Below are 18,351 nucleotides of genomic sequence, written 5' to 3' on the forward strand. Positions count from 1 at the left end.
TAACCACTCGGGTTCTCTAATCCTCCTCTGCTGGGAGATTTGTTGAAAGGTTTATTTAGAGCCAGCATCTACTGTGTAATGTTCATGTTAAAAATGAACACAGCACTTCATTAAAAGACAAAGTCCTCAGCCCGGAGAGGGACTGAGTTGGTTAGGTGGGGGGAGTACACTCTGACTTGGAGTTGAGAGCCTTGTGCAGTCAGCAAACCTGGGAGAGTGGTGGGGAGAGGGGAGCGTGGAGCATGGAGGCTGGGACCCGGCAACTGCTTTGGTGGCAGCTGCTTTGGTCTTGTCTTCACTGTCCTGCCACCAGCTCTTCAGTATTGTACAATGGTTTCATTCCTGTGAAAATTTATTCCCTATTACAGTTGTGTAAATATGAATGGAATACTGACATTATTAGGTTTTACATTGCATCTTGGTGTTGATCTCTGGAAACTAATGTTGTATTAGGTTCCAATTTGCAGTAGCAGCAAAAACTGACATGCTTTTATGAGCATGCTGAAGCCCCTGGATGATGGAGTGAGAAGGGAAGGGGTATGCGGTTCACCCAAGTACAAATAAAGCATTTCACTAGGGGACGATCAGAACATGAAGGTAACATACATAACTCACTTCTAGGACTGTATTTTGCTCTTTCAGGATTCTTAAATCTAAATAAAGATGGCAATGCCCATTTTAAGAAGAATTTCAGCTCTAATTGAGGACAATCGCCAGAACTTTAAAAGGGGGCTTTAGTGTTGGGGCTGCTTCTGACCTCATTGAAGGTATTTCTTTTGGGGGTGTTATGTGTGAGCATATGTGTGCGTGTGCATCTGCCATGTGGGTTTTAAAAATCTTTTTTTACATGTGGTATCCACAGAATATATCTCTGCTTGTAAATTTTATGGTAGAAGTCTTTATTCTGTATAGATAGCCTATTTAATAGGGGTTCTATTTAACCCAGTGGGACTTTCAGAAGAAGTACTATTGTAAGGAATTCACTTGGTATTTCTTTGCTTTAGCTTTTAAATGGCTTGATTAAATTTAAAGGAGAAATTCTATTTATTAATAAAAGTGTCACCCTCTTGGTGCTAAGCAGGAGAATTCACGATTACAGCAGTGTGTTTAAAATTAGGTTATTCATAATCCTGCATCTTTTAATGTGACAAACTTGTGAATCCTTGTGTGACCTTTTTTAAAATGCATTATATGATTGCTTTTGGAAGCTCTTACTGTTCTTTCCAGAAATACAGCTGCTTTGCTTGGGTCTCCTTGAGCCATATTTATAGTTGGTCCCAGCATTCCAGATTTCTATTAAATTGTTAAGGGAGTGAAAACTTAGTTTGCCTGGCAGGTAAATCATTTTCACTCATTTACTGTCATCTGGAAACCATATAATTTTTAGTAATTTTGTGTGTGTGTGTGTGTGTGTGTGTGTGTGGTTTTTGTTTTTTGAGTATTTTGGTCAATCTTTCTGGTGCCTAGAGTTGGGTTTTTCAGCTCTTAATGCAAAAGCAAAAGAGATTAGAGTTAGTTACCAGAAGTATGTCCTCTAAAGGTGTTGAGCCTTTTCAAGAACCAACAGATTATCTCTTTTCAATTACAGCAGTTTAACTATGGTTAAATGTTATTGCTGTTGTGCTGCTTCATTTAATGCACTGTGGAACAAAATAAGGGTATTGTTGGGATGGGATTTTGGTAACTTGAGGCTTTTAGCTCTCTTGACAGTTTGAGATAAAGATGTGAGTTAAAGTTTATGTGTGTGATGTGACTTAACTATGCAGAAAATGTATAAGTTGGATGTACCTGTTTTATGTACATCTGCTATACTTATTCCCTTGAACCTGTGTATTAGTTTCTCAGTGTTCAGGTTACCTTGAGAAAGGCCATGCTTAGCACAGAACTGGATTTCTCCTTTGAGAAATTTTAGCATGGTTTGAAGAAATCAAGTGATAAAGGAGTGTGCTGAATATGCAATAATTTACTTCTGTGTGCTGCATTTTAAGAAGCTAGATGAGAAGAGTAGTTGTGTTGGCTTCATTGTGTTTTATGTCTTTGAGAGGAAAAATAGGTCTTTGAATCCACTTTTTAAATGTTCTTATGTTCCAGCCTTACATGTTCCAAGGTTCAGTGCACTGTGAATCTTTTATTTTTTTAAATTTTGTAGGTGCTTTTATGTATAACTGTAATGATTTGTAAGATGTTAAATGAATTTTTTTGTACTTAACCATTGTTATCCAAAAGATAGGGGTATAGTTTACATGCTTTCACAAGTTTTTGTTAAGAAATAGCAAATGAATGGTTTTAGGATTTCAACCAGTGACACTCTTCCTGAGACATAAACTGAATAGAACCCTTAGCATGGGTGAAATTTGAAGAGGTTTGAAACTTAAGTTGGATTTTCATGTTAATATATAAAAGCAAGTCTCCTATGTTGTCAAGGGATTTGTGGTCACTGCTTGCTGCTTTGAGCTTTGGATATTCTTATTTTTCTATTAAATATCAATTAGTAAGTGCAGATAATGAAGATGTATAGCAAAATATAGCAAAAATACTTTTATGCTATAAGATTGGGTTGGTCTTTTACGGCTTTAGTAGTTTGTGCGTAATATCGAATAAAAAACTCTAAGTGAATGACATCCTTCCACAGGGATTAAATTTAAATTTTATTATAAAGCTCAACATATTATGGTGGTCTTTAGAGAAGTTCAGGTCTAAGTGCATGTACGCATTAAAAACATTTCATTACCTAAGTCCCTCTTTTTTGTTTTTGTTTGTTTCCAACAGTTAACTTGAACAGTATGCAAAGTCAATATAAAAATTAGACTGTTTTGCCAAGTTACTTTTCTTACTATGATAATATCTCTTAGCTTTTTATCTTTATTTTTGTACCAGTACCTCCCTCTGCCTGTTGAGATTTTGTTTTGATCGACATCTATTATGTCTCTGTGTTCTCTGAGGCAGTGTTTTCTTTGCATATTAATCATAGTTACAAGGTCAGATTCATTAACATTTTTATGATTGAAGAAAAGTGTCACTTAGTGATTTTGACTCGGATTATATTCTGGCCTGGGGAAGGGGCTCATATGTATTGATGTAATTTTAGATTAATGATAAGCAAGACAAAGTCTTAACTTTGTCTGAAGGTATCAATATCCTTTACCTTTAAGTATCTGTCTATGGCTAAACAGGTGTTAGTAAAACAACAGTTTTGTTAAACCTTATTTCTGATAGCTTGGTAAAGCCTAGCTAGAGTTCCTCATTTTATATTCTGTCCTAAGACTTTAAAGTATATTTGTATAGTTGCTGAGAACTCTAAAAATGAGATTATGATGGCATCAGCATCTTCCTAGAATTGAGTTGCTCTTGAAGTTTATACTCGGGTGTCCTGAAGATGGCAGATTGCAAATAGGCAATAAAGGCTCTGTCCCTTGCTTTCAAAATAAAGTTTTGGATTGCGGTTTCAAAATATAGGATAGGTTATTATTATACAACAAAAGTGCCCTGAAGGGAGGAGATAGCTATAGTGAGAGTATAAGGAAGAAATTTTAGAAGATAAACCAGTTCTTGAGTGCTGTCTGTTGTATTAGGCTAGAAACATGATAATTGCCTCGGCCAAGCAGTGTCTAATATATGTGGCCATTACCAAGTGTTTTCTAGCTCTGGATAAAGTTGTTATTTTTTTACGGTTGCCAAGCAATCCAGTAAATCTGAAGTACTTTTTCTCACTTTAAAGATCGGTGTTTGGGAGTCTGGTCCTTCCTGTGCTGATAATTTACAACTGCAGCCACACTGAAGTGCTCTGCTTTCTTACAGGAACATAAGTCAGAGCACAGCCAGCCATGGTCAGGTGTGTGACATAGCCACTTCATGAGGTAGCTGTACAGTCGTTCTGAAGGGTGATCCATACCTTTCCATCGAGCTGTCTTGTGACAAACAGCATTTACAATTGAAACAGTAAAGCTAGGGAAAAGAATAAAGCTACCTCTCATACATGGGAGTGGACTTGAAGGGCTGGCTTCCACCAGCGTAGTTGCTCAGACTTTAAAGTACAAAGAAATGTAAATAAAAACTATGGTAAAGTATGGAAGTTTTATTTTGAGAGATGTTTATAATTGAATCTTTAATCTGGTTAGCAGAGGGGATGGTTTAGCAATGGTAGCGGCTTGAGAGCACAATCTGAAAAGAATCGACCCGCACAGAGTGCTTGCATTAGCTGTGTAGTATTGGCCGACGGTGCTTGTGGGAAAGGGATTGGATGCAGGAATCAATTACCTTGTTTTGTAACTTCGTCCCACGTGGACCCTCCTCTTAGTAGACTTCTTTAGCCCTTTAGTCCAATGGAAGAATAAGGCCCTGAACATATATATATATGCTGCTTTTTTGGTGGGAGGGCTCTTGTAGGGGTTTGGGTGTTGTTTTGATTATTGGCTTCTGAAGTCAGGAAGAGGCCATGGAGTCCCCACCGCTATCCCACCCGCCCTTTGTATCTTGTCCCTTCTATAGAAGAATAGTTTGTGCTACATCCTTATGGTAAATCTGCCACTGTGGGAATTCATGTGCAGTGATCATATCTTACCCTTCAGAGATGATCTCACTCAACCCTTGGGCCACAAGCAGAGAGGAAGGCTGTGGATACCAGTGCCGTTTTGGGTCTCAGTGCATTGTAGCTATCAGATTGAGAACAAAGAAAACTGTGGTTCTAGGGTGAAATGGGCAGTGTTCTGCTAGTACTTAGTCCTTGAGAGGTCTTAGGTAACAGTCTTAGGTTGTGGACTTTCTGAGGTAGAATATAACATTTTAATTTAATCTGCTTTTAATTCATTGACTGAGGTTCTGAAACAATCTCTAGCTACAAACTATGGTGTGAAACATTCTGGGCACAAATCTACATTTTTAGTCATTTCTCAAGCTTTAAGAAATGAGTTCTTTGTAAAATATCTTGGTTTATATTATTCTTTTGTGGTAATTTTGGAATCAGCTATGGATGGCAGCAAATGAAAGTAAAGGTTCTCAACTGAATGCAGTTTAGCAAGGTAGTAACTATTCCTCAGCAGTTTGGTTAGATGTTAATACTTTTTGCAGTGAATGAGTAGCAGTGGACTTGCTCTCTTCATGTCCTGTATATATAATGTGCACTGATAGAAAAGCACAAAAGACATATCTGCAAGAGTTTCTTTGTGCATTTCACTACTGTCCTAGCGCACTGCTGTCTCTGTTGTTCATTTTAGGTTTGCATTTGGATGCTGTACAAGTACCTTTTAATTTCAAATAGAAGTGTCTGAAGAACTGAGTCTTTAATTTTACTTTTTTGCTCATATTTCACTTCAAAGTTAGGACAAGAGATAGCTAACTGACTTTCCATTTTCTTACAGACTTTTCCTTCAGTAACAGGGAAGGAAAATAAAACCATGAACTCTTTTGTATATATATATATTTGTGTATATAACACCCACATTTATGTAATATACACACATATATATATTTTCTTATGATTGTTTGAAGTTTATTAGCTTAATACCTTATAAAAAATCACCTTTGGTAATTGACATATACAATTCAGATTTAAAGGTTTATGTGTTGGCTTTAATGTAAACTTAAAACAGTCTTATTTCAGAATAAAATGATTAATCAAATGGAATTATAGTTCGTGTATTAACAAGTGAAATCCTATATAAGATTGTCTTTCATGCAGTTTAGTTTGGATGGGAAAGGGAATAAGATTTTTTTTTTTTAACCTTTTTTTAATCCTACTACTTCCAAAACAAGGGTTTGAAGTGTCTTTTATGCTGCAGAGATTAGGTAATGTTCAAGGAAGATGTGTAGTCTTTAAACAGTTTTCTTGGGAGAGGGTTTTAGTCTGAAGAAGGTGAAGATATTTATGCTGAGTCATGTTAAATTTTATGTGGGACCTACAAAAGCTGGTAGAAAAAAATTGAAATGGTTTCACTAAATATGATGTTGAGAAAACTGGACTTCAGAGTGAATGTGACTAGATTTGTAAACTCTTAGTACCTTTTTGTCTTATGTGAAATGATATAACATTTAATTTTTGCCTTAATTATCACAGCGTTTTATGACTTCACCTTCTAGGGCATTTTAATGTTTGGAAAAAGACTGTGTAAGTAAACCATTGGGAGTAATTCTGCCTGTGGTAGTAATGAAGTTCCTGGTGCTTGTTTTGGTTAGTCGTCAAACAATTAGAGCAGAAAAGGAACCTCAGAATAGCTGTGGGGTTTACCTTGTTGTTATACAAATTGATACCTTTTGATTGGATTTATTGTGTTTCTGGATTTACTACGATCTGGCTAAACAGTAGCTTTGTCTCTTTTCCTCAGTGTTAATCAAAGGATGAGGACTGATTCTCACTTATATTGGGTGTGACTATCATAAATTAAGAATTTCCAGTGAGTTTAAATGTTTGCAGGATTATCATACTGCCAGAGTTGACTAGCAATGCCAGCTGTAGGCTCCCCTGAGAAAATGAACAAAGTCCTGTGTCTTAACAGTTATTCTTTTTTGAAAGCTTTTTGATGTAAATAACACCAGTTTAGAAATGAAAAACCTTTTATCTTACAGAATACAATTTGAATGAATGAAGGTTTCCTTTTGTATTTTAAAACATTTTTACAGTTGATTGTTCAAATATTGGCTTTCTGTAAAAATATTATCATGTTAAATTTAGGCTGTTTGTAGTGCAATATCAATAAATTTTGCTGTTTAGGCAGTTTTAATTACTACCTTAACCTGGTTTCTGCTACTGTTACTTGTTTCATAGGTTCCAATTTACTCATATTTTGTCTCTCTTTGGACCAATAAAAAATGACAAGTATGAGATAAAGGTATGTTTATATGATGGTAAGAACTGTTAAAAGAGTGTCTCTGCAAAAGTGAAAATAAAGAACTGGTATGTATTCTCCATCTCAAACATTTAACAGTTTGGTTATTGCTCTAAAGCAGAATTGGTTAGATACATACAATCCAGTATTTCTTAAACAGTTGTTCTCCAACCAGGCTTTCCAAATAGAATACTTAACAGTCTTCTGGGAGAGAAATGGGAGAAATACATTCTTCTCCACTACAAACCTCAGGTATATGATAATTTTTATTTAAAATCTTAAGAGGGGCACCAACGTATACATTTTGCTTGCCTCCGGAGAGACGCCCTCATTGCAGTGGACAGGTAGACGGGTTGCAGAGCTGCTTGCCATCTTTCCTGTAGTCATGTGTGACTTCCTTGCACTTCCAGTTCTTGATGATAGTCTGTTTCCCTGATTTTTAAAAATGAAAAAAGATTTTTCTCGATAGATAACTTCCATTCATGCCAAATTTTAAAAGGCAGCCAAATAGAAATTGGTGATAAATGAGGGTTCTGTGGCTAATGTAGTGTCTTCTGGGTCCCAGTTTTGACTAGGGCTTTCAATGTAACGTGAAGCAGCATAGGTTGGACATTTACATGTACAACAGTATTGCAGAAGGACAGTCTTATCACCCTTTAATGAACACAGTTAAAGTAATGTCATGGAATTAGAAATATTTATTCAGAATATAAGAATGTTTGTAAAATATTATAAATGTCTCTGTATAAATAAATGGAGTTTTTTTTTTTAAACAATTCTATATCAAATAACACAAAGTAGCTATTTTACAGCAGCTAAAACTAAAGGCATCTGGAAACATTTAAAGCATACAAGTGAAGAATCTAAAAAATTACAAGGTATAGTACAGTGTTAAGGGGCAACTTTAAAATGAGACTTTCGGTACAAACAGTAGAACAATACTGACGAATGCAAACTTAGTCACATGTGCTTTAATAACTGACCGTACATTCAAGCAGGTTCTTCTAATTCAAGTGGTTTAAAAGGAGCACAATTTTCAAATAATAGGAAACTTAAATCTCATGCAAAGTAAATAAGTCTTAATATGTCTAGAAACTGATTAGGAATAGAAAAGAACATGTGTCATCTTTGCATTAGGTTCAAACAAAAGCAGATTATTAGGGGCTCTCATTCATTTGGCAGTCGTTGACACGAGCACTCTTAGTGAATTCTGTGAGTTCTACGAACAACATTTTCCACATGGATTTGATCTGCAGAAAGTGCAGAAGTGAAAGGTACAGCAAGCACTAACTAAAAGTAGGTCATCGGTGTGAATGTGAGGGAATTTTGTATATAGCTTGCTTCTTCATTCTGCTAAGCTGGTATTTCAGATGATCAGTGGATGAGTGATGTGTAGCAACCTTGACTATGGAAAAATCAAGCACTATTAGTCAAGGATCTAGTTACTCAATAGCAGTTGCTGTTACGGGCAGATTGATTTCTTGTCTTGGTCCCATGCAAGAGCTCACTCAGATGCAGTGTGAGAGAATTTATCCAATCTAACTCAATCAAAAATGCAACCATTGTATGTGAAACAGTCTTCCTCTATACAGGAATTGGTAAAACAAGAGTGCAGGTACAGCTGCTTTTCAGCTTGTTCGTATTTTAACAGCCCTCGAGTGCTCAGTGATGACACGGTGGCAGCGGTCAGCATTACTTTGGTAGTTCTGGGTCCAATTCTAAAAAGTCAGTGCTTGGCAGCCGAAGACACATATCTATTAGAAAGTAACTTCAAGTGTGTGAAACAGGGAACTTCAGAAGGCCACAGATTCATAGCTGACTTCAGCCTGGCCTACATAAACACAAGGTTTCAATGAAACAATAGGATTTGGATAAACCTCAGTGAAAAACAGGTGGGCAGCAAGTAGAGTTTGTATCATTTCTTGTCAAATAGGCCATTCCACATAGATAAATAGAAAAATATTTGCTCTAGGACTTTTTTTTTTTTTTTTTGAGTTTTTTTAATACTATGGTTCTACAAAGCTGTCACTGCAGAAAAAAAACCTTGGCAACCCTGTGACTGCACCCTAATTCAATTCAATGCAGAAATTTCACTCATCAGAGAATTCTCTCCCTTTTGGCCTCCAAAAATGTTCTATCTCTGCTGCATCTAGAAATACAGGTACAGCTATAAACCTAGCATGATCTTTTCGCTTTACATAGTTTCATGGAGGAGACGTAACTCCCAGTTAGGCGTTTGCTAATGGCTTGAAAGTTTTAGGGATCCTTTGGGTGTTTTCTGTAGTCTGGTTGTCTTTCTCACTACTTAAAATATGAACATGACACCCCAAACTCTCGAGAGCTTTAAGATAATTGATAGAGTTTAAAAATAATTGCAGGATAACTTTAGAGGCCGTAGAACACCTTTAGAAGGGAACAGGCAACTATAGAAGTTCCTAACTCATGCCAGTGGCATAGTACAGTCCAGATGAGGTAAAACTATGGGGTGTTTTTTTCTTTTAAAATAATATAATCGATATGCAGGTAGGCACTAGGAGATTTTCATACAGTTTCAAGTTTTTCTTAGGATGAGGCTAGTCAGGATTTTACTACTTTAACAGTTTTTAAGAAGAAATCATATAGGCTCTAATTTGGACGCCTTTCTGGAGTAGTCAGAATGTCAAGGCTCATTTAAAGTTCTCAGAGAAAGACATAGCAACAAGTGCAAGCATCTCAAAGGAGAATTAAGCAATTATGTTTAACTGGCACTTAATTTTTTATTAACCTAACGTTCCAGTTTCGGGCAGCTTGGATGTTAACTTCAGAAAGCTGACATGCTTGTAGGTGAGCATGAATCTGAAACAGTTAATTACCTGCATTGGCAATGATGAAACAGCTAGTGTACCTCTGCGGCTGGAGCAGGAGAGGAAGGGCTTGATCAATCTCAGCTGTCTGATCACTTAATACCCAAAGTTATTTATGATTAAGTATCTTAAGTCTCCAAGAGGAATCTTAACCACCTGCGAGTCCATAGCAGTTTTGGTAGCTGGTGCAGACGGGCTTGGGCAGAACATCAGATCAGTTGGTAGGCCCACACACTGATGCTAGTCCAGCTACAGACGAAGTCTCTCTTGCCTATGATTTTTACCTTAATTCAGCGGTGGGAAATACACTCCAAGGGAACTGTGAAATGGATCCTTTCTTCCCATGCCTGTTTCTCTAAGAGCCGAAGATGGAACAGAGAAGGTGACTGCCTAAAAGAGGTAACCATTGAGGGAAGTGGAAAACAAAAACATGGAAGGAAGTCTGAAGACTTTTAACCTCATACAAGTTAAATCAGTATCATTGTTTACCTTTGATGGAGAGGTTAATATAAACCAGCTACTATTTAAAAAGAAAAACTCAGGTTATAAAAAAAAAAGTCTTCAGGTACCTGCAGTTATTTAATCAATGTGGTTTTAGTGGGCCCCACAATTAGCATAAACAAATGCCTGTTGGTTCACCTTCAACAAGGATCTTGTCTTAGGGAGTATTTGAAAAATACAAGGAAAGGAAATCAACTATTTAATTGCTTGTTTTTATTCCACACATTTATGAAAGTAACAGTTTTTCTGGGGAAATAGTTTTCACCCAATCACCACATATTTAAAAGTATTATATTGAAGTATAAATTCGAAAGGAGGCCAGGTAGGGTCAGTAATACTGGGGCTTATAATGGAGGAGCTGAGACCTCTTGGGTCTGGAAGAGTTACATGATGCTAAAAGGGTGAGTTTTCTTTTAAGCTGGACCAAGAATGGTAGACAGAAGTCAGCAGACAGGATTATATTCCTGTGTCAGCTATACTTTTCAGTGTTGGTGAAGATGAAAGCTGTTTTGATGTCTGTTCAGTCACAAATACTTCCCCTCGGCAAACTGAAAAATGGGGAAAACTAGTATTTTGTCTTTTAAGCTTTTTTTTTTTTGCATATAACTTTTTCAGTCACATTTTCCTTATGACAAAATGAAACTATCCAAAGAGTAAAAATTGATTAAAAATAAATCACAAGAACCAACTTTGACTAAATGGAAGATCCATAACAGAAACAGGAGCCGGTGGGCACTTACACAGTGATCAAACCAGCCAAAAGCTGGTCCTTCCAGACTGGCAACGGTTTTTTTTGGTTTTTGGTGACTTTTTTGGGAAGATGGGCAGCCTTACTGCTGGCCTAAGAAAGAAGGGTGGTTGCTTTTGGGATAGAACTGCTCGAACTGCTCTGCCCTCCAGGTGGTGGCTGGAGTGGCCTTCTCCAGGGCAAAGGCAGCTGAGGAACTTCTATCCGGTTGTCTGAAAACATGGACGTTGGAACTCTAAGGTGGTGACCTGGTCCTAAACAGAACTGTGAACTCTGGGATAGAATTCTCAGGGGACTTCGGGTGGGTCTTCAAGTACTACAGAACGAAAGGCAGGTGGTCCTTTACAATGTATCAGTGTAGGGTAACTATAGAAGAAGTGAAAGACAGGAGATGGAATAATGAATTTAAGATGGAGGCCTTCCTGAAAGACATCAGGTACGTTGGTCCTGGCCCAGCCCTGTCAGCATTTTGCTTGAAATTTAACCTGTTTAAGTACCGTATACTAACCTCCACTTTGGGGGGCGGGATAAAAGGAGGTCCCAAGGACCATTCCTTTACCCCCTGCCTTTCATAACAGCAGGAGCAAAGTCTTGAACTGATGGTTCCGTAGCCGTCTCTTAAATAGGTGGGCTCAGCCTGCAAGACGTTCTACTCGGTGTCCTGCCTCTTGCCCTTAGAGAAATAGAGGCAGGTCCACAGCTACGTATGTATTCCTGCGGATGAATTTTGATTCATGCAGAACAGCAATTATGTAGAGCCCTCGGGTGGGCAAAAGTCCTAACAGTGCTCCCCTGCTCTTGAAGAAACTCCTGATAAAATTTTAGTTCCACTCTGTGTATTAACAGGACCACCTCAGCTCTAAGTCTTGGCTTTAATAAGGCTCCACTGGAAGGGAAAATCCCCTAGTCAAAAGAAAGTGCCCTTCCCAGCCCTACCTCCACAGTGAGAGGTGAAAGAAGTGCCCATGTTCCCAAAAAGAACGGTTCAGGCCGAAGCCCTGGGGTTGCTCCACCTGTAACTTCGAGTGTATCGGGGACTGTGGCCCCTACGCACCATCGCCTGTCATCCGCCTCAGAGCACCTCTGAGCGACAGCCTGTGTCTCAGAGCTGGTACGTGGGTCTCGAAAACCAAAGCCTGGTTGCAGTAAGCAAATCAGCAGTTCTAGAAGCTGAAGACACCCCCTCCGCACTCCCACATGTGTCAGAGTTTATCCCTGAAGGAGAAAGAAAGACGAGAAACTGGGGATGTCAGAGATCCGGTCACCACCAAAAAAAGAACAGAACGGACGGTCTTCTAAAACAAATGCCGAGGGTACCACTGACGCACAGCCTCCGGAAAGAACAGGCCGGCGGGGGGCTGCCCGCGCTGGAAGCAGAAGGCCTGCTCTTTACACACTGTCTCCGGGCCCAGACGGGGAGGAAACGGGACCCTCTGGCTCCAGTCCACTCGGGGTCAGCAGGCCACTTGTCCGCGGCGCGGAGTCCATGGTACTCCATTGCGCAGGTGCTGACCTACCTGCCGGCCTTCCCTTTTGTCTCTCCCACCAGGTGCTCTGTCTCCTGGGGCCCTTCTCTCCCCGGTGACCTGCTCGGGTTCAGCTTCCACAGGCAGAGCTTTGGTGCCCAAGTGCCGATTAAAGTGAAGTTTCGTTGGTGTGTGGCCTTGAGTTCTCCTCCTCCAGCAGAGCTATTCTTTGCTTGAGCATCCTCACTTGGGTCTCATGTCTCTCCACCATGGCCATCATCTGAGACTCCAACTTCTTCAGTTTGTTTTGATGCTTCTTCTTGGCCTTTTCATAGGCAGCCACCAGGTTGCTGTGTGGGAGCAGGGAGGAGAGGGAAGAGTCAGCTGAGTAGTGTGGAGACACACCTTGTCCTGTCTGCTGGGTAAGCAGGTCTGGAGAGGTCACTCAGCCTCTAAAGAATGGGAAGTCAAGTATTCTGCACTCACGGCCATTCACCTGTTGGCTTAACTACAGGTCGCTTCCCTGCTGGAGGCTTGTCCCTAATCTGTTAGGAAGGGTGTAAACCAACGACCCAGACTAGCCACATCCAAAATAGGTAAGATAGAAAAGGTAGCTGAATTTCAGAAGTCTGTCATTTAAATACAAGTGATGAGCGGCACCTGGGTGGCTCAGTCAGTTAAGCATCTGCCTTCTGCTCAGGTCATGATCCCAGGGGTCCTGGGATCCAGCCCCACATCCGGCTCCCTGCTCAGCGGGGAGCCTGCTTCTCCCTCTCCCACACCCCTCCCCCTGCTTGTGCTCTCTCTCTCTGACAAAGAAAGAAAATCTTTAAAAATAAATACAAGTAATGAGTCTGTCGTTCCATGGCTGCCTGCAACAGATGGTCCAGTGTAAGTGTTCTCAAGCTCTGCAGTCTAAGAGATCCCACCTAGGAGGAGGGAGGGAGGCTCCAAGGAATTCTCTTTACGCTTGGGGCTGCTGGGATTCAGAGCACAAGGCCATCAACTCCTGCTGCCAGCCCTCAGAACATAGGCCCCTCGGAACTGTCTCCCTGAGAGCCTGGTGGGGAGAGCAGGGTACGAGCCCAGGGCTGGGTAAGCCCTAATACCTGCTCTGGTCTAAAACAGCAGCCCAGTTCCTTCCATGTACAGTTAAGTCCTCCTAAGTGTGGTCTGGAAACCGACTCCCTAGGATTCCCAAAACCCTCTTGAGAGAGCGGCCTCGGACACCCTTTACCTCAGCTCCACACGAAGCTAGGTGTCCCAGCTTACTTCACAACAGAATACTGCCTGTAGAAGTGAAAGTGTGAATCAACCAGACAGTAAAGAGATTTGCAGATTGTAAAAACCAGTGCCACTTTTCTAACTATCTTTTTGGAAAATAGTTTTTTTAATAAATGCCAATGGTATTACATGTTACCAATTTATTACTATTATTTTGAATTTATTATTTTTTTGGTAAACAAAAACTTAGAAAAATTTGTCTCGGTTTTAGTTTCTAAGCTAAGTAATTTATGAGAACAAAGTTCTTTGGGTTCCTTAGTTTTTTATGAGCATAAAGGGGTCCTGAGCCCAAAAAGCTTGAGGCTGCTGTCTTACAGAAGTGCCCCATAAAGTGTCCCACCAGTAGGGGTCACCTGGTCAGCTCAGTTGGTAGAGTAACTCTTGATCTCGGGGTCATGAATTAGAGCCCCACATTGGGGGCCAGAGTTTACTAATAAATAAAAGCTGTTGCTCATACAAAAGTTACATAGCCAGTTTTGTTTGGAAAATACTGGCTTAAACACTACTTTTTTTTTTTTTTAATTTTATAACTTCTCAGAACCTTTACTGTAGGAATTAAGGGGACCTTAGTATGCTGCATTTCCCAAACACATCTGGCCCAAGGAGAAGCCTTTACTGAGCATTTCTTAGTTTCCTATGGAACACTGGGAAATGATGCCTTAGGGAAGGCCAGGACTTGGGGTGGGGGTGGGGGGACGCGGGCTGGTGAGGTTCCCAGCAATTATGGAAATGCCCTCCCTGGTGTAGGAGTCCAGGCACCACTGGAAATCCACAAATGGAGATTTTACCTGTTGGCTCGCTTTAGGTCATTCACGAACTCTGCCGATTGCTGGTGTCGGATTTCACTGCTCTTGGTGAGTCTTTCCAAGGCACTCACCAACTCTTGAACTCTGGCCTTTAACTTCTTTTCTCTGTAAGGAGGAGAGACAAAGCACGCCTGGAGTAACTTGACAAGATGAGGGCGGTGGCTGTTACCCTGGAAATGGTGGCAGAGGAAGAAGGTTGAGCTGCCAAGTCAAAAGGCAGGTACGAAACGGAAGGTATTCGAGGTATCTAGAGGTCCCCTCAGGTCCAGAACATCTCACCACTGCATTCCTGAAGGCTGATAAGGGCCCTTTGGAGAGCTCAGATCGCAGTTCTGTCACAAAGGAACAAGACGAGGTTGTAGCCATCCAGATACAGAATCAGCCAATCTAGAAGTTCCTTTGTCCTGTGGGCCTATCAAATGCTCAGGAGTGCAGCTTAACCACAAACCTCCTTTGGGTTCCACCCCCCTCTTTTCCAGGAATGCTAAGAAGTATCTCTTGAATCACTGATTTGAGAACAGAAACCTCTGGTCTGGGCCCCTACCTTGGACAGGTCCGGACTCCGTGAAATCAACATGATCCTACTTCACAAAAACAAAAAACAGTAGTGATAGAGGGAGTAGAAATTGATACTCTCATTTTCAAGGTCCTTGGTGCCCCTTTAAAGTACTTACATTTGCACTTTGACAACCTCCCTCCCCCAAGGCTTCGAGTTCCATGGGCTCTTTCCTGCTGGGGTAAGCCAAAGTAATTGACTTAGGATTCAGTTAGGGGAGGTTTCTAGTGCCCAGTGCGCTTCCTGCCTTCCTCTGATTCCCTTGAGCAGAAGACCTGGGCAGGGAAACACTCATGAGCACCCTCCCTCTAGAGGTACCCGTCATAGGCACAGTATCACTGCATCATCAGGGCCCTGTGCAGCAGAAATCTCACATGCAGCACAATCTAATCCGTTATTTGTCAGGCAGAGAGAGAGCACGAGCAGGGGGAGTGGGAGATGTGGGGCTCGTCCCAGGACCCTGGGATCATGACCTGAGCCTAAGGCAGCCACTTAACCGACTGAGCCACCCAGGCGCCCCTGATCCGCCTTTCACCTCAGCAGGCACCCCCCCACTGGCATGTAGGCTCTCAGGTGGCGAAGACCTTACCCAAATGTACCCCTAGTGTTGAGCACCACGCCTGGGTGACAGCTTCTCAGTGACAACAGTTGTTAAAACAGCGTATGAACAACTCCCTTGAAGGTATCTATCTGATTCTTTGGAGCATCATGAGAAACCAGATTTGTGGAAGAAGTTCCTCTACAAATGATTGATGAGTGTATGAGGAATGTTTTGAGCACAGCTGTTTTGGAAGGCCATCTGGGAGGATCTAGCAAAATAAAAACCCTATTCCTCGACGAGGCAACCTGATTTCTAGGAATTTTTCTTATGTGTTGGTGTATAAAGACATGAGGTGATTACAGCTGGGTTCACTTCAGTATTGGTTACAACAGCTAAGAATGGGAATCAGCCGGGGTACTGGTTAAATTCCGCAAGGTATAATGGTTCTATTGAAATACTCTGCAATTATTTTTAAAAAGCTCAGATCAACAAGCATTGGCATGGAAAAGTGTCTGATACATTGTCAAGTGAAAAGGGTGACTTCTATTGGATGCCACTTTTGCAAAAACAACTAAAAATCTGAGTGTGAATGGCTGAGCTACTCTAACAATAGTCCAGAAAGCCGCCCGCCCGCTCGACAATGGGCGACTCCCGGAGGGGGGCTGCCTGAAGGCTTTCATTTCCTGCTTTACTCACTTCTGCATTGCTTGAAGTTTTTAGAATTTTGTATGCTTTTTTTGTGAAGTATGTGAGAGCCAGTCTCAATGGTTCTGCTTCCTGTAGGAGGGCTAAGGGGGGGCCGACCCCCCACGTGGAGGGCTCTCAGATGTTCAGATGATTCATTCAGCCCTTCCTGGCTTTTCAAATATCTTACATTTCTGCCTCCAGCTACTGTGAGCACAAGTCAAGCTTTTCAAGCTCATTAATGAAAGAATTGCAACACAAAAATCTAGTCCTGCTGTTGTGAGGATGGAGGAGGAAAGATCTTTTTAAATGAAACCTAACAACCAGCTCTAAATCCTGAGGACTCCTGATTCCTCAGCGAATCCTCCCACCCACCCTAAGGAAGCCAGAGCCGCAGAGGAATTCCTGAGGAATGTGGGTCTCTCCTGGGCCCTAGCAGCCACCAGGAAATCTCAGATGTGGTTGCATTTCCTACTGAAATCCAGAGAGGGACCATTTCCTAGGAGAAGTGAGAAGTGTCTTGGGAGGTGGGGCCCTACATACAGGCCTCTGTCGCTGAGGGAAGGCTAGGAAAACAGGAAAGAGTTCTCCCCCTCCCCTCGGACTAGTAAGAATGGGGAAGGGGTTATTTGTCCTACATTTTGTCACTGTTTCGATTCTTTCCTTTTTCATCCTGAAGTTGATTAATAGTGTAAAGGGAAAAAAAGAAAACTGAAGAGAATTTAAAATGTCACCATGAGCTCAGTAAATTCAAAACAAAACTGCCCAGAGCACTACCCCTTCCCATCCCCCAATTCCATCCACACTGCTGCCCCACAGCCGAGAGTACAGAAATCCCAGCCTCACCACAAAACAAAGGGTTTCTTTGCCTGGTACTCAGGCCCCTGGGAGACTGGAGGGAACTTTCTGGACCTGGCAGGCTCCAATGGGGGACGGAACCCAGGAAGACAGGAGAGGCCCTCAAAGACCCTGCCCAACCCCCTCCGGGTGGGGAGCATGCTGGGAGCTGAGAACTGCCCCCCAAGAGCTCCTGGGCCGCAGGAAGGAGACCAAAGTGCACTTGTTTGTACAGTGTCCAGGACAGACCTAGGATGCTGATTTATTTAACAATATCAAGACGAGGCCAACCCTCAAACCTAAACCTAAAATGTGTGTTACTTTACCTGTTTTCATCTGAGTGAGGCCTCCAATGAGCAACAGCTCATGGACTGAAACTCTACAAACCACTTTGAAGGACAATAAAAGAGGACTTTACCCTCCCTTTTGACCTTAGTCTGTACTTTTTAAGTGTTTCTTTCCAGCTTATCTCTTAACTCAGGCAGAAAACCAACGGGTAAAGCATCCCCTTGAAGGGAACCGAAACCACCCCCTCAAAAGCAACAGGGTTATAACCAGCACTTGTCACTTTCTCCATAGTATTCACTGCAATCTATATTTAATCTAAGAAACATCTCCACAGTGACTGTATCACACCACCCTAGTTATTTCCTTGATGGTTATCACCAGAGTCTGCCAATACACTCATCTTTTAGCAAATGCAGGCAGCAGTAACAGTGATCTCGAAGTCCTTCACAGGGATGGAATGATTTACTTCTCACTACAACCCTTGGACATCAGTACTATTTGTATTCCTCTCATTTTCTAGATGAGGAACTCGGGGCCCAGGTAAGAGACTTGCCAGTACGCCCACGGAACTGGGAGGCACACCAGGGGCTGTGTGCAAGCCCCGAGCTCTCGGGCAGCACCCTGCCGTGGCTCATAGAGGGAGAGGTGGAGCAGGTGCTCCAGACGTCTAGTGAAGAGCACATCTGTGGCCCGACGAGGGGGCGTGCCCCGGTAGTGATGCCCCTCAGGTCCTGTAGGGGAGCACGGCTGTCTTTGGCAGGAATAGCAGCAAGATGATCGTGACCGTCTAGCGTTTTGGCCCATACTTTCCTAGGACCGTGGTTCTCGCCCGGGAAATGCAGCTGCGTGATCACAGGCATGCTCCTGCCTTTGCCTGCGGTGTGCTCACCATCACCGTGCTTTTATGAGATCCCAGCTCAGGCCTTCCCTCCGAGCTTCTGGACCATGGAGGGGATGACAGAAATGCACCGAGATC

At 41.7% G+C, this 18,351-nt stretch overlaps 1 protein-coding gene across 2 annotated transcripts in view; it reads right to left on the reverse strand.

Moving 5' to 3' along the window:
* Positions 1-7,510: 7,510 nt before the first annotated feature.
* The window catches only part of MCC (MCC regulator of WNT signaling pathway), a 398,823-nt gene continuing 387,982 nt past the window's right edge, over positions 7,511-18,351 (reverse strand). For both annotated transcript variants that reach the window (XM_044917088.1, XM_021701419.2), the window contains 2 exons: positions 14,452-14,574; positions 7,511-12,729 (listed from right to left, as the gene is read on the reverse strand). In XM_044917088.1, the coding sequence (XP_044773023.1) occupies positions 12,549-12,729; positions 14,452-14,574 (304 nt within the window). In that variant the 3' untranslated portion in view covers positions 7,511-12,548. The remainder of the gene's footprint in view (positions 12,730-14,451; positions 14,575-18,351) is intronic.

The sequence above is a fragment of the Neomonachus schauinslandi genome, chromosome 7, assembly GCF_002201575.2.
Source record: "Neomonachus schauinslandi chromosome 7, ASM220157v2, whole genome shotgun sequence".
NCBI lineage: Eukaryota > Metazoa > Chordata > Mammalia > Carnivora > Phocidae > Neomonachus > Neomonachus schauinslandi.